The sequence below is a fragment of the Apus apus genome, chromosome 17 (assembly GCF_020740795.1).
Source record: "Apus apus isolate bApuApu2 chromosome 17, bApuApu2.pri.cur, whole genome shotgun sequence".
Lineage (NCBI taxonomy): Eukaryota > Metazoa > Chordata > Aves > Apodiformes > Apodidae > Apus > Apus apus.
The window spans coordinates 1,399,791-1,415,117 of NC_067298.1; the positions used below are offsets into that span (position 1 = coordinate 1,399,791).

The window sequence follows — 15,327 nt, forward strand, 5'->3', positions numbered from 1 at the left end:
CTCTAAACCTTCAGCCATTCCACAAAACAGATTTGGTAGGAAAAGTTTAGGCAGGATGAGATACTATCAAAAAACACCTGGTGTGGGGGAATACAAAACGAGCTACTGCTGTTCCCTCTTTAGTTTGAATTTCTTCATAGGAAAATAAAGAAGGGGTCTGAGGGACTGTCAGACTCCTGCTATTTTTTGTTTTCCATTTCTTCAATAATCCAAGCATCTACCACTAACCACCACTTGCACATCAGTTTAAACCTTGTTTTATTTTTGCTATTGCTTCAATCCTCAGAACAGATTTCTCTGTATTTCTCAGAAACCACAGCAGCTCTCTCTGAGAGGAACACAACGACTCATGTCACATCACTTCACATTAGTTTTCACAGCCACAGAAAGCAAACAGTTGACTTGGGGTCCAATGTGAACCATTTTAACTTCTATGATCAAAAGCCCTGAATTAAACATCTCTGAGATGGGGAAACTGAGCAACAAGCAGTACTGCATGGCCTTAGATCAAGCTGAAACCAGAATATTTATAAAATTTGCAGAAACTCAAGAAGATAAAAAGTAAAGAAACTTGATGCTCACAAAATCTGTGTGACCCAGCCACACACAAACCTTCTGCGCTCCTTCTCACTCACAAAAACTGCTTCATGGGGTGGGGAGCAACTGGGGAAAATAACAGCTCATACTTAAAAACTATTTCAGATGCTGCACCTCATTCACAGAAAATCATCATCATTTCTGCCTGACAACCCTGAAACAAAATACGGAGCTGATAAGAAGACTCTGCTCCTCCGTGGAAGCTCCATCTCCCAGGCACCCCCTCCCCACACGCAGGTGTTCAGCGTAACCGATTCCTCATGGGTTATTTTTCCTCCTTGAAAAATGAATTACAATTTTTCCTGGCCCAGCAAGCTAAAAGTTACAGCCAATATATCCTGAGAGAGGAACAAGGTGTTGGACTTCTGACAATCAGCACCACAGATTCTTTTGCAAGGTTTACTTCAAAACTCAGAACCCCCTCAAACTTACCTTTTCCTACTCCTTTCATCCCATTATGTGACCTTAAACATGAGGCAGTTCAGAAAACTACAACTACACAACAAACTGACTCATTGTTATGGAGCCCAGGAAGCCAAACACATTAGCATGACTTCAGCTGCTGATGCTGTAGCAATACTTAAGACTCCATGGTAAATAGACTGATGATGGTACCTCAAAAAGGAACAGACTGGTCTGAATCTAAGTATTGTTGATAAACCCGTATTTGCGTGGACAACTGTAAAAATGTCAACTTCAGATTATCACTACAGCAAATAACAGCCTCACAGGCTGAGAGCTGGGCTGTTCAGCCTGGAGAAGAGAAGGTTCTGGGGAGACCTTAGAGCACCTTCCAGTGCCTGCAGGGGCTCCAGGAAAGCTGGGGAGGGACTTGGGACAAGGGCAGGGAGTGATGGGATAAGAAGGAATGTTTTTCAGCTGAAAGATGGAAGATTTAGGTTACACATTAGGGAGAAATTCTTTAGTGTGAGTGTGGTGAGACACCAGCCCAGGTTGCCCAGGGAAGCTGTGGCTGCCCCGTCCCTGGAGGTGTTGAAGGGCAGGTTGGATGGGGCTTGGAGCAGCCTGGGCTGGTGGGAGGTGTCCCTGCTCATGCAGGGGGTTGGATCTAGATGATCATTAAGGTGCCGTCCAACCGAAACCATTCCATGATTCTATGGTTCACTTGCAGGCAAGAGAGGCGGGATGAAGATTTCAAAATGCTATTAAGTTTTTAAGCTTCAGCTGACCTTTCTCTAGAGGATGGGGCAATATTTGCTTACCTAAGTATGTTTATTATTAATTTTTTTAAGAACTTTTAGGTTGCCTCATGACTACTGGTCAATCAATCAAGGAATTAAAGGAGAGCAAAACAATGTAAAAAGACTCCAGCTCTCCTCCTGGCAGCACAGAGATAGGAAGAGGATTAAAAATTGGAGGAGAGGCAGCTTTGTTTTGACTTTAACCTGGGGCCCATCACTGCATATCCAAATGACCACCACAGTTTGTCCTAATACAAAAGGATCCCACACAGGGTCCCTGGGCTGCCAGCTGAGCTTAGATCCTGAATTTCACCCCATTATTTGAACACCAAACCAATCCTTCCCACCCATCACAGCTGAGGATCAGCTTCTAAGGATCAGCGCTGTCAGGAGAGGATGATGTGGAGAGCAAACCACAGCCATCAGCTCAGGCCCTGAAGGGACATGGATGTTGACTGTTCTTCCATTTGTTCTCTCATTCAGTTTCACATATTTACTCTGTTTCTTATTTTCAATTAACTTGAGCTAGGATATTCATTCAGTCCAGTCTGCTTCCTTTTCAAGGTACCATCAGTCAAATCCAACCACATCATTTTATCTCTCGCTTATTAAATTCAAACCATTTTAAACATCCTGCTTTCATCTTTATAGCTCTCTCCCACTTTTTAACCATGCTGCAGTTACAGAAGAATGTTCTTGACATATAAAATGTGCATGTGACTCCTTTAACATTTTAATGCCGTGTATTGTGTTGTAAACATCTCTTCATGTTTTATCTCCTTCTCCATAAATCAGAGGCTATCTTAGAAGTCTCAAAAACGACATGTCTTCTCCATAATATAAATGTAAGACTACTCCTTGAAATTTGAGTCAGCTTTCAAAAATCATCAAAAACCAGAGCTGTAAAAAAGCAGAATATTATCAACTAACTTAATAGCATTTTCTCCCACTGCATTTCTATGACAGCATGAGTACAGTAGGGGAAAAATACATTACAAAATTGATCTTCACCGATCAGAAAACCAAGGTTAAAAATGCTCTTTTTTTGGTCATTTGTAAGGAACAAAACTAAGGTAAAAGTACCTTCTTGTGTATCCATACCAATAGACAACACTGAGAGAGGCAGGAAAGTGGGCAGTATAAAAAAAGTGATATGCTAGGAATAATTATTTGTTTTATTCAAGATTAACATGCAGTGTTTACAAGATGAAACCCCAGAACATATTTCCATTTCCTTACCTTAACTGCAATTAATAAGTCTGATCTCTTCTAATCAGATTTTCCAGGGTTTTTTGCTAGCTTAGTACTGCTACAGTAAAAATGTTTCTCAGCCTTGGTAAATGCATTAAGTGATTTCTGTTTTTTTCAAATAAAAAAACCTGTAAAATACTGATTACTTTGAAAAGCTAGAGCACCAATAAAGAACACCTGTCCAAAATAATTTTAAGTACTTCAATGATGGAAAAAAGAAAGAGAACCACTAGAAAAAAATGAAAAAGAAGAAAAAAAAAAAAAAAAAAAAGAGGAAAGCAGTTTTAGCAGGTGGGAGTGAAAAGTGGTGACATGTTGTAGTACAATAGTGAAGGGCTGAAGGATGTAACACAGTGTTGCATGATGTGGAAGAGACCCAGGCTCCACAGGATTATTGTGCCATGAAAATGCTGGATGAGGTGCAAAGGACAACCCTGAAGTCTTGTGATACGAAGGAGTGAGGCAGAAGCAGAACTGCTGGTAACAGACCAGAGAAATAAACCACTATCTTTTCTTTGGCACCTTCCAGCAGGAGTTCACAGCCCCCAGCCCCAACACACTCTGCAGGAAAACCCAAGGACCCTCCAATATTTATCCAGATCCCCAGAATTCATAACATTTTCCCCCAGCCTGAGAGATTCTGTTTCTGTCAAACTACTGTCTAACATAAATCATTCCAAGATACTTCTCTTGACTTCTTCTAAACAATTGTTTCTAGAAAGACCTTGCTGTAGAACAGGCACCACGTTTCCCCTGATGCAAGCCCATGCTGAGGTTCTTTTTGTCTGCATTTTCCAGGGTATCTCCAAGCACAACCTTTTCACTGGCATTTCAGAAAAACAAACAAAAAAACCCAACACAAAACCAGAAAAAAAGCCAACACCAAAAACCTCACCACTTCATGAAAAGAATGATCCAATTTCTCAGAATTGTCATAGAAATACATTCTTTCTACTTGCATCAGAAAGTACAGCTAGGATTTAGAATTTATGTATTGTGAAACTTGTTTGTAAATACATGTCTTTGGTGGAAGAAAACCCACCAGATTGTACTTCTGCCAACAATGGGAAAATACAATGTTGCCAAATCTCATCATTTTATTAGTGCTTTCTTGTTAAGGACAGTGAAAGTGGGGCATGAAACTTCACTCTGGCAAACTTTTGTAACTTTCTAGCTCTTGAGGTTAGGAAAGAATGTTTTCAGTCTAATAACACACAGGCATCTGAAATCAATAGAGCAGGTGATAATTAAAAAAGAAACAAAACATGACTTCTTGGTCTCTCTGTGTTACTCAGCACAGCCCTGGCTCCCTTCCCCAGTTAATTCAACTTAAATAGTGAATTCAGCTTAAATCAGTGGGATTAAACTGGCTTCAGCTTGTTCGTTGTTAAATGAAGTGATTGAGAGAAGGCAAAAAACCCCAAACCACAGACTCTGAACAGTTCAAAATTCGTATCAATACTTCCAGGAACATTAAGGAATCTCTACTACACTTTCACAGGACCAGGCTCCTCACATCCTGTCCTAAATCATGGGGAGGAATCTTACACAATCAACACTTTACCTTCCCACGACATATTTGAGGATTGTAAATTGTGAACTAAGATTTATCAGGGAAATGAGGGGTGGGAAAGACGAGTTGCCCTTAAAGATGTCCAGATTTATGGCACTATGGGAAGCGGAAGGACGGTTATCATAGAAAAAGGTCCTTAAGGGACAGCAAAGAGCAACAAGGGAAACATGAGTCATGAGCTGCCAGAGGAGAGGACGCGCATGGGGAGAACTGGACAGAGCAAAGTAGCAATAAAGGAAGTTCCAAGTCAAATGTGCTCCTTCCCAAAGGTCGAGATAGATACCCAAGATTACAGTATATATTGAAAATTAAACTCCCAGCCAGTTCTGACACTGCACCAGCAGCAACACCAGGAAAAGGACACTCATCGACTGAGAGGATCCACTGACAGACAGGGTCACAAGAGCACAGCTCTGCTCTTCTGCTTTGGTACCAACTCTGCTGCTTTCTTTTCCTGAACAAGAGCAGCTGCCATGAAGGGCTGTCTGCACAGGCTAATGGCTCACAGGGGTGAGTGTGCAAACTTCAGCCATTCAGCTGAGATTGTGAAAGGCATTTTCCACCTCGTGAGGCCGGATGAAGCTTCTCTATATAAAGGCATATTAACAGCTGTTCCTCTGGTGAGACAGCAATGAGTAAATACTGAATTATGAGCCCAAACACAAAGTTCTTGCACTCCTAACTTGTGTTTCCCATCCCAGCAAGCCTCAAAAGTGTCCAACTCTGAAGTGATGGTACAGGATTTCTGGTACTCCCAAGCATCTCCAGATTTTTAAAAGCAAGATTTTTAAAAGTGACTTCCAAGAGTTTAAAATGTGGCTGCTTTTGAGACAAAACAGAACACTGAGCAACAGATGGAAGCTGAAGACAAAGAAAACCAGTTATTTGTGTGCGAATATCATCTCTAGAAAGATCTATCCAAATCTCAAAAAAGACAAGTTGCACAGGAGTCTCTGAACAAGAAATAATTAATTCTCCTTAGTCCAGCAGTATCCACAGTAAGAGCAAAAGTAAATGACAGTAAATATTCCTAAGGATTGATAAGTCACAAAATGAAGCTTTAAAAATTTTAAAATGTAGTAAGGAGGAATAAATGTAGCAGGGGGTAAAAAAAGCTCAACTCTAAAATTGAATCAAAAGCAAGGAAGCTTCACCTTATTTATGACAGCTTTTCTACCAAGACTTTACGTGAAAAATATGTACATGATAACCAAATGTGTATTCCAGAGCACACTGGGACTTTCTTCAAATTATTTCTCAAGGCTACGTAAGTGTTTTCAAGTAAGGTAGGCTACCAAATATTTCCAAGCAACAAAAAATGATGCAGCATCCTTCCTATTTTGCAGAGAAAACAGACAGGAAGTGAGCTGCCTGCCCCAAAGTTAAGCTCAGTGAGAAGAATCTGTACTTCCTTCTGAGCAAGACACATGCAACCTCAAAAAGCACATTGGGTGCTGACACCTGGGGTGTTCTGAGGTATAAATATCAAAGAGCTCCACTCAATCAAGGTGACTCCTGGATACAGATCACAGGAAACCTCCATGCCCTGTCCCACTAGCAGGGTCCCAGGACTCATACCCCCTGCCTCTCAAGTGACTGCTGGAACCCTAAACTGCCATTGAAGTTGTCACTGGTACAGCCACTTCTTTATCCAGGCCACATGTACAACTGAGAATGAGCATGACCACTACTATGCTTTGTAACTCTGTTCAACACCACAAGTGTTGCAACCTGCTCACTAGTAAGGCTCTCCTCTGGGACTCAGGAGGAGCCTGGCAGCAGCTTTGCTTCATAGCTGGATTGCAGGAGAGCTGAGAGATCAGCATCAAGCTCCACGGGCACGTTCACACATGCAAGGAAGCTCAGGTTCAAGCACCTGGAACATCTCCAGCATGAAACAGCTACCACATGAGAGAATTTTCAGTACGTTTTGCAGATGTGCAGGAGATACCCCAGTTCCTGCCTGGACAGAAGCACAAACCCTGCCCAAGTCCCACTCACTTTAGAAAGGTGCTCTGAGCTGCTCTCTGAACAAGGTCATGCAATGATGCCCCCCAGGAACCAGGCCCCCTGAGGCTAGAGCCCCCATAGCTATTCTTATACTCCAATGGCACAGCTCTTCCTCTGCCATTTCAGTGACCCAGGCTTGGTATTATCAAGATAAACATTATTATTGGGAGGCTTAAAACCTCATCAACTCAGTTCTGAATAAATACACTGCCTAGCAACTACACTTCAATTCTTGACATACATTCCTTTGGCAGTGTCACTGGCTCAGAGCTCGTGTGGCAGCTGATGGCACAGCCCTCCAAGCCACCCCCTGACACCACTGCAGAAGCCAGGACACCACCAGTTTGTGGTACAGATGAAGAGATGGACTGACCTGGTTGATGGAGTTGGCAGCACAGGATGCCAGTCCAGTTCCAAGGGAGGCAAGCAGGAAACAGGTCAGGTCAAAAGGGACTGGGGCCATAGCAAAGCCAGCAGATGCAGTGCTCACCACCAGAGCTGCAAGGCAAGTGAGAGCACAGTTCAAGGCACCAACAAGAAACAATCTCCTTTCTACACACCACTAGAGTTAAGGCTTTTAAAACCTACAAGAACTCCTGTGCAGATTAACTTTTGACTACTTTTATGGATCAAAGCAGCTTCATGAACTGAGTACAATTAACACTAATGCTCTACAGAAGGAAGGCAAAGTTGAGAAGAAAAGTTGTCAGGGAGGACATGAGAAACCCAAAAGCATCAGCACGTTACAAGAGGTGAGAGTAAAACTTATGTCTGTATTCCCTATTTCAAGGATTTGCTGCAGGATCAAACTGCCTCATGCAACACATACATGAGATACATTTGTTCCAGCAACTCTAATGCCCTTGCAAAACCTAACATGGAAGAAAAACAGTAAAAACAACCCTGAACTAAGAGATTTCCATTATATCAAATTATAGTAGGAACTTCAATAGTGCAGAAAGTCAAAGAGAGGTGCAGGGTGTGCAGGCTGCAGCTGGTGGGGCCAGTAACACCCCTGTTCCCACCTGATATAGCCACTTCAGGCAGAAGGTACAATCATGTCATCACAGAGGACTAGCAACATTTAAAGGCCTCAAAAATTGAGTGGATTAATAAAAATCAATTTCAGTTTTGTCATCCAAAATTGTAAGTTTAGTACAGTTCTGCAAATCACATCCTTAAAATCAAAGTTACCCAAGTCTCACTCCTAATATTTGTAATCATCCAAATTACAGATCTTACAAACCTAACCTTTGGCAAGAAATAATATTACATGACAAATTTCTTATTCTATAAAAGTCAGCACATTTACTGAATATCTTGGTCTTGAGCTTGAACCTTCCAATCTCAAATTAGCAGTTATTAAACAGAAAGTATTTAAATAATATTTTGCATGTAATTCCATGTTCCAGACCTCAGCTAGCCCAAATCAATGAATCTAAATGTGCTTATCTTTCTGATTCCTACAAAGTCTCCTGTTTGTCTGAAGTTAAATGACAAATAAATAACCTTTGCTGACTGAAAATACCTGGATTATCTACTAAGCAGTGTTACTTGAGATGAAAAATTGAATGTCATGGCAGAGACAGGCCAGCAACGAGGCACAGGCAAAGTGCTAATGTTAAGAACTATGCTTGCATAAGAACCTTAGGATTTAATCCTAAAAAGACAGTGAAGAATACTTGCTGCTTATCAAAACTTTGCTCTAAGTATTCAAATCCAATGACAACTGAATATTATTATAATATTATGCATAATATATAATACTTCTAAAATCCAGTGAAGCCACAACGAGGCCTTACTCCTCTGAGAAGCTGTGAAGCAACCACAAACTCTGCAGCCCCACACAGGCAGGTGCTGACCATTTCTGAAAGTCTGGACCCCATTTATTATATAAAAGGAACGGCATCTTCATTACTTCAATACTCTTGGATCCTTCTTAGTAGAGCCCACAAGAAAATATCAAATGCATTGTCTTACAAATGCTAGTGTTAAAAACCACCCAGAAAAGCTGACAGCAAAGCAGTGGCGTTTGCATTTCTAAGAGTGATTGCATTTTTTTTTTTTGCATAATAAATCACACGTGCACTTCTAGACAGGAATTTAATTAAAACTTATCTTAGAGAGCACTTTACACCAATTTATTATGGGAAAACACCAACTCATTTGCTGAAGAAGGAAGGTGGAGCAGATTGGCAAACAGTCAGTGTAACATTACCATTACACTGACCTCAAAGAAATTCTAATACTGTACAGCCACAGTGCTAATTAAATCTCCATTGATTTCTCCAGATTAATTTTAGCCAGACATTTCAGTGTGACTTACCAGGATCTCATTAAAAAAAGCCTGTAGTACATCCCCTCACTTATCCCACTGGAACAGGTATTTGAGCTGTTTGGGCAGTGACCATGAGGCATCCCCTGCTTCTCTCATCACCAGCAGTTCAAGTGCAACACGTTAAGAGTAAATAATAAGAAAATGTTCCCTTTGGATTGGGAAGTTTATTTTCTTTTACTGTGGAAGCAATAATTTACTCTTCTACTTCCCTCATGGAAGAAAAGTATATTTAATTGAAATCACATCAAGGGAGTGAGGTCATTGACTCTGTTTGGTTTTTAATCCCTGTTAGTTTAGTGCTTTAGGGGCCAAATTAACTTCACCTTATTGCATAATAGATGGAATTGATCCTTTCAAGATTTGTTAATGAGAGTTGGCATTAAATAAGCTTCTCCAAAAGAAGCTGGGATTAAAACTTATGATCTCAGCCTAAACATAATTTTCAGTCTTTTAAACAATTTTAGCTTTTAGAACAATTAACAAGGAACACTTGTCTCCAATTTCAATGTAAATGAAAAAGAAATTAATGGATCAGTGACAAAAAGAGTGAATTATGATGTTTCTAGCATTAAAACAGTCTTCAAAAAGTCTGTAGTGTACAGTATTCTTTATATTCCTCTTCAGCTTTATAAATTCCTGTTATTTCATAGAATCACAGAATCCCAGACTGGTTTGAGTTGGAAGGGACCTTAAAGATCATCTAGATCCAACCCCCCTGCATGAGCAGGGACACCTCCCACCAGCCCAGGCTGCTCCAAGCCCCATCCAACCTGCCCTTCAACACTGCCAGGGATGGGGCAGCCACAGCTTCCCTGGGCAACCTGGGCCAGGGTCTCACCCTCACACTAAAGAATTTATTCCTAATATCTAACCTAAATCTCCCCTCTTCCAGCTTAAAATCCCTTGTCCTCTCACTACCAGAACTTGTAGAAAAGTCCCTCCCCAGCTTTCCTGGAGCCCCTTCAGGCACTGGAAGGTGCTCTAAGGTCTCCCTGGAGCCTTCTCTTCTGCAGGCTGAACACCCCAACTCTCCCAGCCTGTCCCCATAAGACAGTATTTTCAGCATGCCAATCACCAGGCCATATTTTGTTTATGTCCTATTAAAATGAACCCAAACCAAAACAAAACCATAGAAGGTAAAAGCAAACCAGCTGAGCTTTAGATTTTCTTTCTACCCCTGTACTGAAGAACTGTCAGTACCTATAGGACAAAAGCAAATGCATTTCTACTTGAAGAAACAATTTCACTGCTTTACTACAAATGTTTATATACTCCTTAAAGGAAACCAGCATTCCAAGAGCTGATGGAATTTTCCTTCCAGAGTCTTCAGACATCAGTTTCTGGAAAGCTAGTGCTACATGTTTGACCAATGTTTACTTTCTAAACTTATACTTGTTTGGGGCAGACACATCTAAGCTTTGCTGTAGATGATAACCTGCACACTAAAGGCCAAACTCCTGGAGCAAACTTAAATTTGGGACAATATTTTGAAACAAGTCCCTGCATCACATCCTGTAACACTCAAGTGCAACATCATGAACAGAGCAGGTAAGTCTCTTTTTACCATCAAACAATTTTTAAATGCTTGGAAAAAAAATCTGCAAATAACACTTTGGTTTTATTTGGTTGGTTTTCCTTGTAGCAACTGCCAGAAAGCTACCACTACTGAGCTTTGTTTCCTTGATAGGATAATAGTTATTGGTTTAGCAATTACCAAATGAAAACTACTTTGACAGGTATATGAAATATATTTAGAACTGAGAATAAATGTAGACTAGTAATAACCCAAACAGTGACTAGTAATAGATCTTTGTCAAAGGTCTGGGCTATATTAAAGCTCCCATTCAGAGCATAACTGCCATAATACATGTCATTATTCCAGAATAAAATGGAAATGTACTGGATCTCCACTGAAGGACATGTCTGTTTTTTTTTTTTACTGGAGAGGCTGTTACCAGATTTTTAGGCCTATGAACACAATGTAGGCACCTTGTTTAGTTATTGTTGCTCCGTTATGCAGTGGTTTGGTGACACTCAAGAGTCCTTGTGCCAAGCAGGAGACACATCATCTGCCTTTTACCAACACTGAACAGACACAGAGATGAAGCAGGATATTCATGATTACATCACAATTCAGCAGCAAATGCCTCAGGCTTCTGATTTCCAGCTCAACAATTTCATGCCAGAGCAACACTAATGCACAGTCACAAACTCATATCCCATAAATTCCAGCTGTTTTCTAGAAAATAAAACAGGATTATTTTATTAAATGGGGAAATAAAAAAAAAAAAAGGCCCTACTTCAGTCTCCAAGGTTGAAAATGCTCATAAGTTAACATTTGTCCACCTTGCAAATGTTACACGTGGTCAGTGAGTCCCTGTCACAGAAGCCATGCCCAGTTTTGTAGCTGGCAGCCTTTACTCCTGGGATTTTTCTAACATAGTCCAGCAACAACACAGAGTAAATCAGACTGGAAGGGACCTCATGTGACCACCAAGTCCAACCCTCTGCCCAAAGCAGGGTTAACCCTGAGTTCAGGCCAGGCCCCTTAGGGCTTTGTTATCTCCAAGGATGGAATTTTTACATCCTCTCTGGGCAACCTGCTCCACAGTTGGACTGTCCTCATGACAAACTTTTTTTTTTCCTTATGTTAAGCCAGAATCTCCTGTTTCAATTAATGAAACATGTTTGCTCTGTGCAAAAATTCCCATATTTCCAAAAATACTTTAAAACTAAAGCACAGATGCTCCCAAATCTGTCTTCAAAAGAATTTTAAAGATTGGAGAATGCCCACATCCTCCCACCTGTGGAAGGAGCTCCTAGTGATCAGGTGGCCATCAAAATGATATATAAATCTTCACCTTAAAAACAAGTATCTAACAAATGTATGGGCCTCAAAGAACTGGTTATATTAGTCTTGTGATTCTGCCCATAACATGCACTATACAATTTGATGTATGGATACTTCACACACTGAACCATAGCAAGATACCAAGTGCAGAACTTGCTCTGGTGAGATGTGAAACAAGTCTCCAGTAATCAGCACAGAAACAAAGATATTCACCATGCTTTAATGCATTGACTATTAAAACATTCTTTGAAAAAAAGAGTAGCAAAAGTCTCAAACAGCTTGGAAGAGTTGGAAGGTAGAAGTGCTTTGCAATGAGGCCTTAAAAGACAGACCTCAAGGGACAGACTGGGGTTTTGCACATGATCCCTGGGTAAACAACAACCTGTTAATACACACCTGTGAATGAAAAGGAATCTTCAGAAAGCAATTATCAAGTTTCTGAAGACAAATTAAAATGCTAATTGTGGTATATTAAAATACAGGATAAAAGAAAGGTAAATAAATACTTGAAACATACGGGCTCTGGTATGGCTTTCTGAAGGAGGTCTCTGCTCCAGAAGCCTGGAGTCAGGACTCTTCCAGGCATAGTAGAAACAGAGATATGTTCCAAGACACAGTCCCCTCCTCAAGGGAAGTTAGATTAAAAATTCTACAGCTGTTTAGAAATTAGCAGTGAAGTTTGCTACGTCCCTAGGTGCCACATAAGGTGCTGTACATCTAGCTGGCTGTCCCCACCAGAGGACTAACATGCAAGGCATCCTTTACTGCACCAGCATCCACCAGAACATTTCTAATGAGAATACTCAGCATTTCATCACACTTCCCCCAAATTAAAAACTGAAGTTTAATTTTCCTGTGTTTTTGAATAAAGCTCTTAATTTTCATCGGTGACTACTGGGTAAAACATCACTGAAGTGTGAACTTGAAGATAAATTTAAGATCTGAGGGCTGAGGGAGTTGGGGCTGTTCAGCCTGGAGAAGAGAAGGCTCCAGAGGGACCTCTTAGCAGCCTTCACAGTGCCTGAAGGGGCTACAGGAAAGCTGGGGAGGGACTTTTAACAAGGGTTTATAGTGAGAGGACAAGGGGTAATGATCTTAAACTGAAAGAGGAGAGATTTAGGTTAGAGATCAGGAGGAAATTCTTCATTGTAAGGGTGGTGAGACCCTGGCCCAGGTTGCCCAGGGAAGCTGTGGCTGCCCCATCCCTGGCAGTGTTGAAGGGCAGGTTGGATGGGGCTTGGAGCAACCTGGTCTGGTGGGAGGTGTCCCTGCCCATGCAGGGGGTTGGAACTGGATGGTCTTTAAGGTCCCTTCCAACCCAAAACATTCCATGATCCTAAGATGAGACAACCTGAAATTCTTAATGTGGATGCATTATAAATTGTTTGGATTTCCTCCTATTCCCGTACCTTCCCCTCTCTCCTGTTTTCAGAACACATGAATATTAGTTAAAAAAAAAAAAAAAAAGACAATTATAATTCTGAAACCTTAATCAGACAAATGCATTAGCTTGTCCAGTGCCTGGACGGTAAGACCCAGGTGTGGAGACAGCAGCCAGAGAACAGCACAGAGGAGGAAAAGGATGGAAACTGAACACAAAAAGGTAGGTTATGAGACAAGTAATTAGAAGTTCCCCTATTGTTTTCTATGGCAAAAGAGTACAAACAAAAATCTTGTCCTGTTGGGAAGGCAGAGCTTCTAACAGCAGAGCCACGAGAGCTGCAGTTTGCAGGAGGGCACAGGAACAGCTCCACTCATTTCCTTTCAAAGGTGAATTACAGTTCAGATACAAACATTCTCTTTACTTCAGCAGCAGGAAAAGGAAAGGGCACAAGGAAGTCCCATTTTAGCATAATGCAGAGTTTGGTTTTTTGTTATTTCATACTCTAAGAAGCATAAATAAAGAGGCTGCCAAAAAACCCCCACAGGATATGAGGTCTATCAGAACTTCATGGGTGAAAGGAATTGAGTTGTGTGTCACTTGTAACTTAAAAACTGATCTTAGAGAATTTATGTTTCTTTTGAAAAAAATAAAAAAATAATAAAATCCAAGAACTACACAAAACTGATACAGGCAAGATCAGTTTTGCCAAGTCCAAAGCATGAGATGCCTCATCAACACTAAGAACTTGAAGGCTTTTTATTAGAGAAAAACCTCAATAACCACTGGACACTGCATGTGGGCAGCACAGTTTTCCCATGGAGAAAACAACCAATGAAAACTTCTATATTGCAACACAAAGTTCCAAAAAGTAAACTTGAATTCAGGATTTTTATGGTAAGTTGTTATGGCAATGAAGAACAGTTTTGTGACCAAGATTAAATTTCACCCACTGGAGAGACCATCACAGTCGGGACCTAGGAAACTCTGCCTCTGTTCTTGGCCCTGGCCCAGACAAGATGCAAGTCTTCTGTCAGATCATTAGAGTTTAATTACATATAAAAGTGTGAAAGCACTACCCACTGACAAAGAAATTATTTATAGTTGTTAAGTATTACCCCCAGAGTAAGGGAAGAATGCTGTTAGGCTACAAGACAAACTGCTGGGTTGAAGACGCTCACTCCAACATTTTCTTTTATAAGACAGGAAATGAGTTGAATTATCTTTAATTATCTTTACTGGTACTTTTACCACCAATTTCACAATAAGCAGTACGAAAGTGAAAGGCAAGAAAATGAGCCAGAATATTGGCAAACATAATCAAGACAACTTTAACGACTTGACACAACATTTGTCAATTCTCTTCCTACCCCATTTTTTTGTGACCACACTTTCTTTGGGTTCCCTAACTCTCCCTGACAATGCAATGCAAGCTCCTCCTCCCTGTTTTTAAACAAATTTCAAGGGAAAACTATTAAATGCTTCCATAAAACCCGATTTTCCCTGCTCACATTGGATGGAATTGACACAGGGAGCGGGAATTACCCACAAAAACCTACACATACCAGTAACACACTGAGGAACTCTGATATAAAGAGGATGTACAAAAGGGTAAAGAAAGCCCAGCTGTACCTGTCAGCTTAATTTTGGACAATCGTGCCAAAATTCCTGGTAAATCATCCAGCTGTAGCTTCATTTCTTTCCATTGTCTGTCCTCTTTGGCTTCTGCTCTTACTGCTGAATCTTCAGTTTCTGCAGCTGACTCCGCTTCTCTCAACCCATTTCTGCTTGATGGCTCAGACAGAGGCTGAGGAACAGGTGAAATTGGTCTGATCTTGTGTATAACCTTTTTCTCTTGATCTAACTGCTGAAGCTCACGAAAAGGAGATGGAACTGGATCTGACTTGGGTTTGACTCGCTGGCTGAGGTCTTTGTTGCATTGTGTTACATACTAAATAGAAGGAGAAATGTTGAGATGAATAGTTAAGATGATATTTCTGTCCATTTCAGGTTATTAACAACATCAATTACATTATAATATTAGTCCTATTGTTAGGAGAATTCTTCCCTATTATGACATGACTGAGTTAGCCTGAATTTCAAACACTTAACTCTGCCCAGGGA

The 15,327-nt window shown here is 40.8% G+C and overlaps 1 protein-coding gene across 1 annotated transcript in view; it reads right to left on the reverse strand.

The window, feature by feature from the left end:
- The window catches only part of LOC127391711 (protoheme IX farnesyltransferase, mitochondrial), a 105,557-nt gene that overhangs the window by 86,934 nt on the left and 3,296 nt on the right, over nt 1-15,327 (reverse strand). The window contains exons 3-4 of the mRNA XM_051634783.1: nt 14,836-15,154; nt 7,007-7,131 (exon numbers count right to left, since the gene is read on the reverse strand). Coding sequence (XP_051490743.1) covers nt 7,007-7,131; nt 14,836-15,154 — 444 coding nt within the window. The remainder of the gene's footprint in view (nt 1-7,006; nt 7,132-14,835; nt 15,155-15,327) is intronic.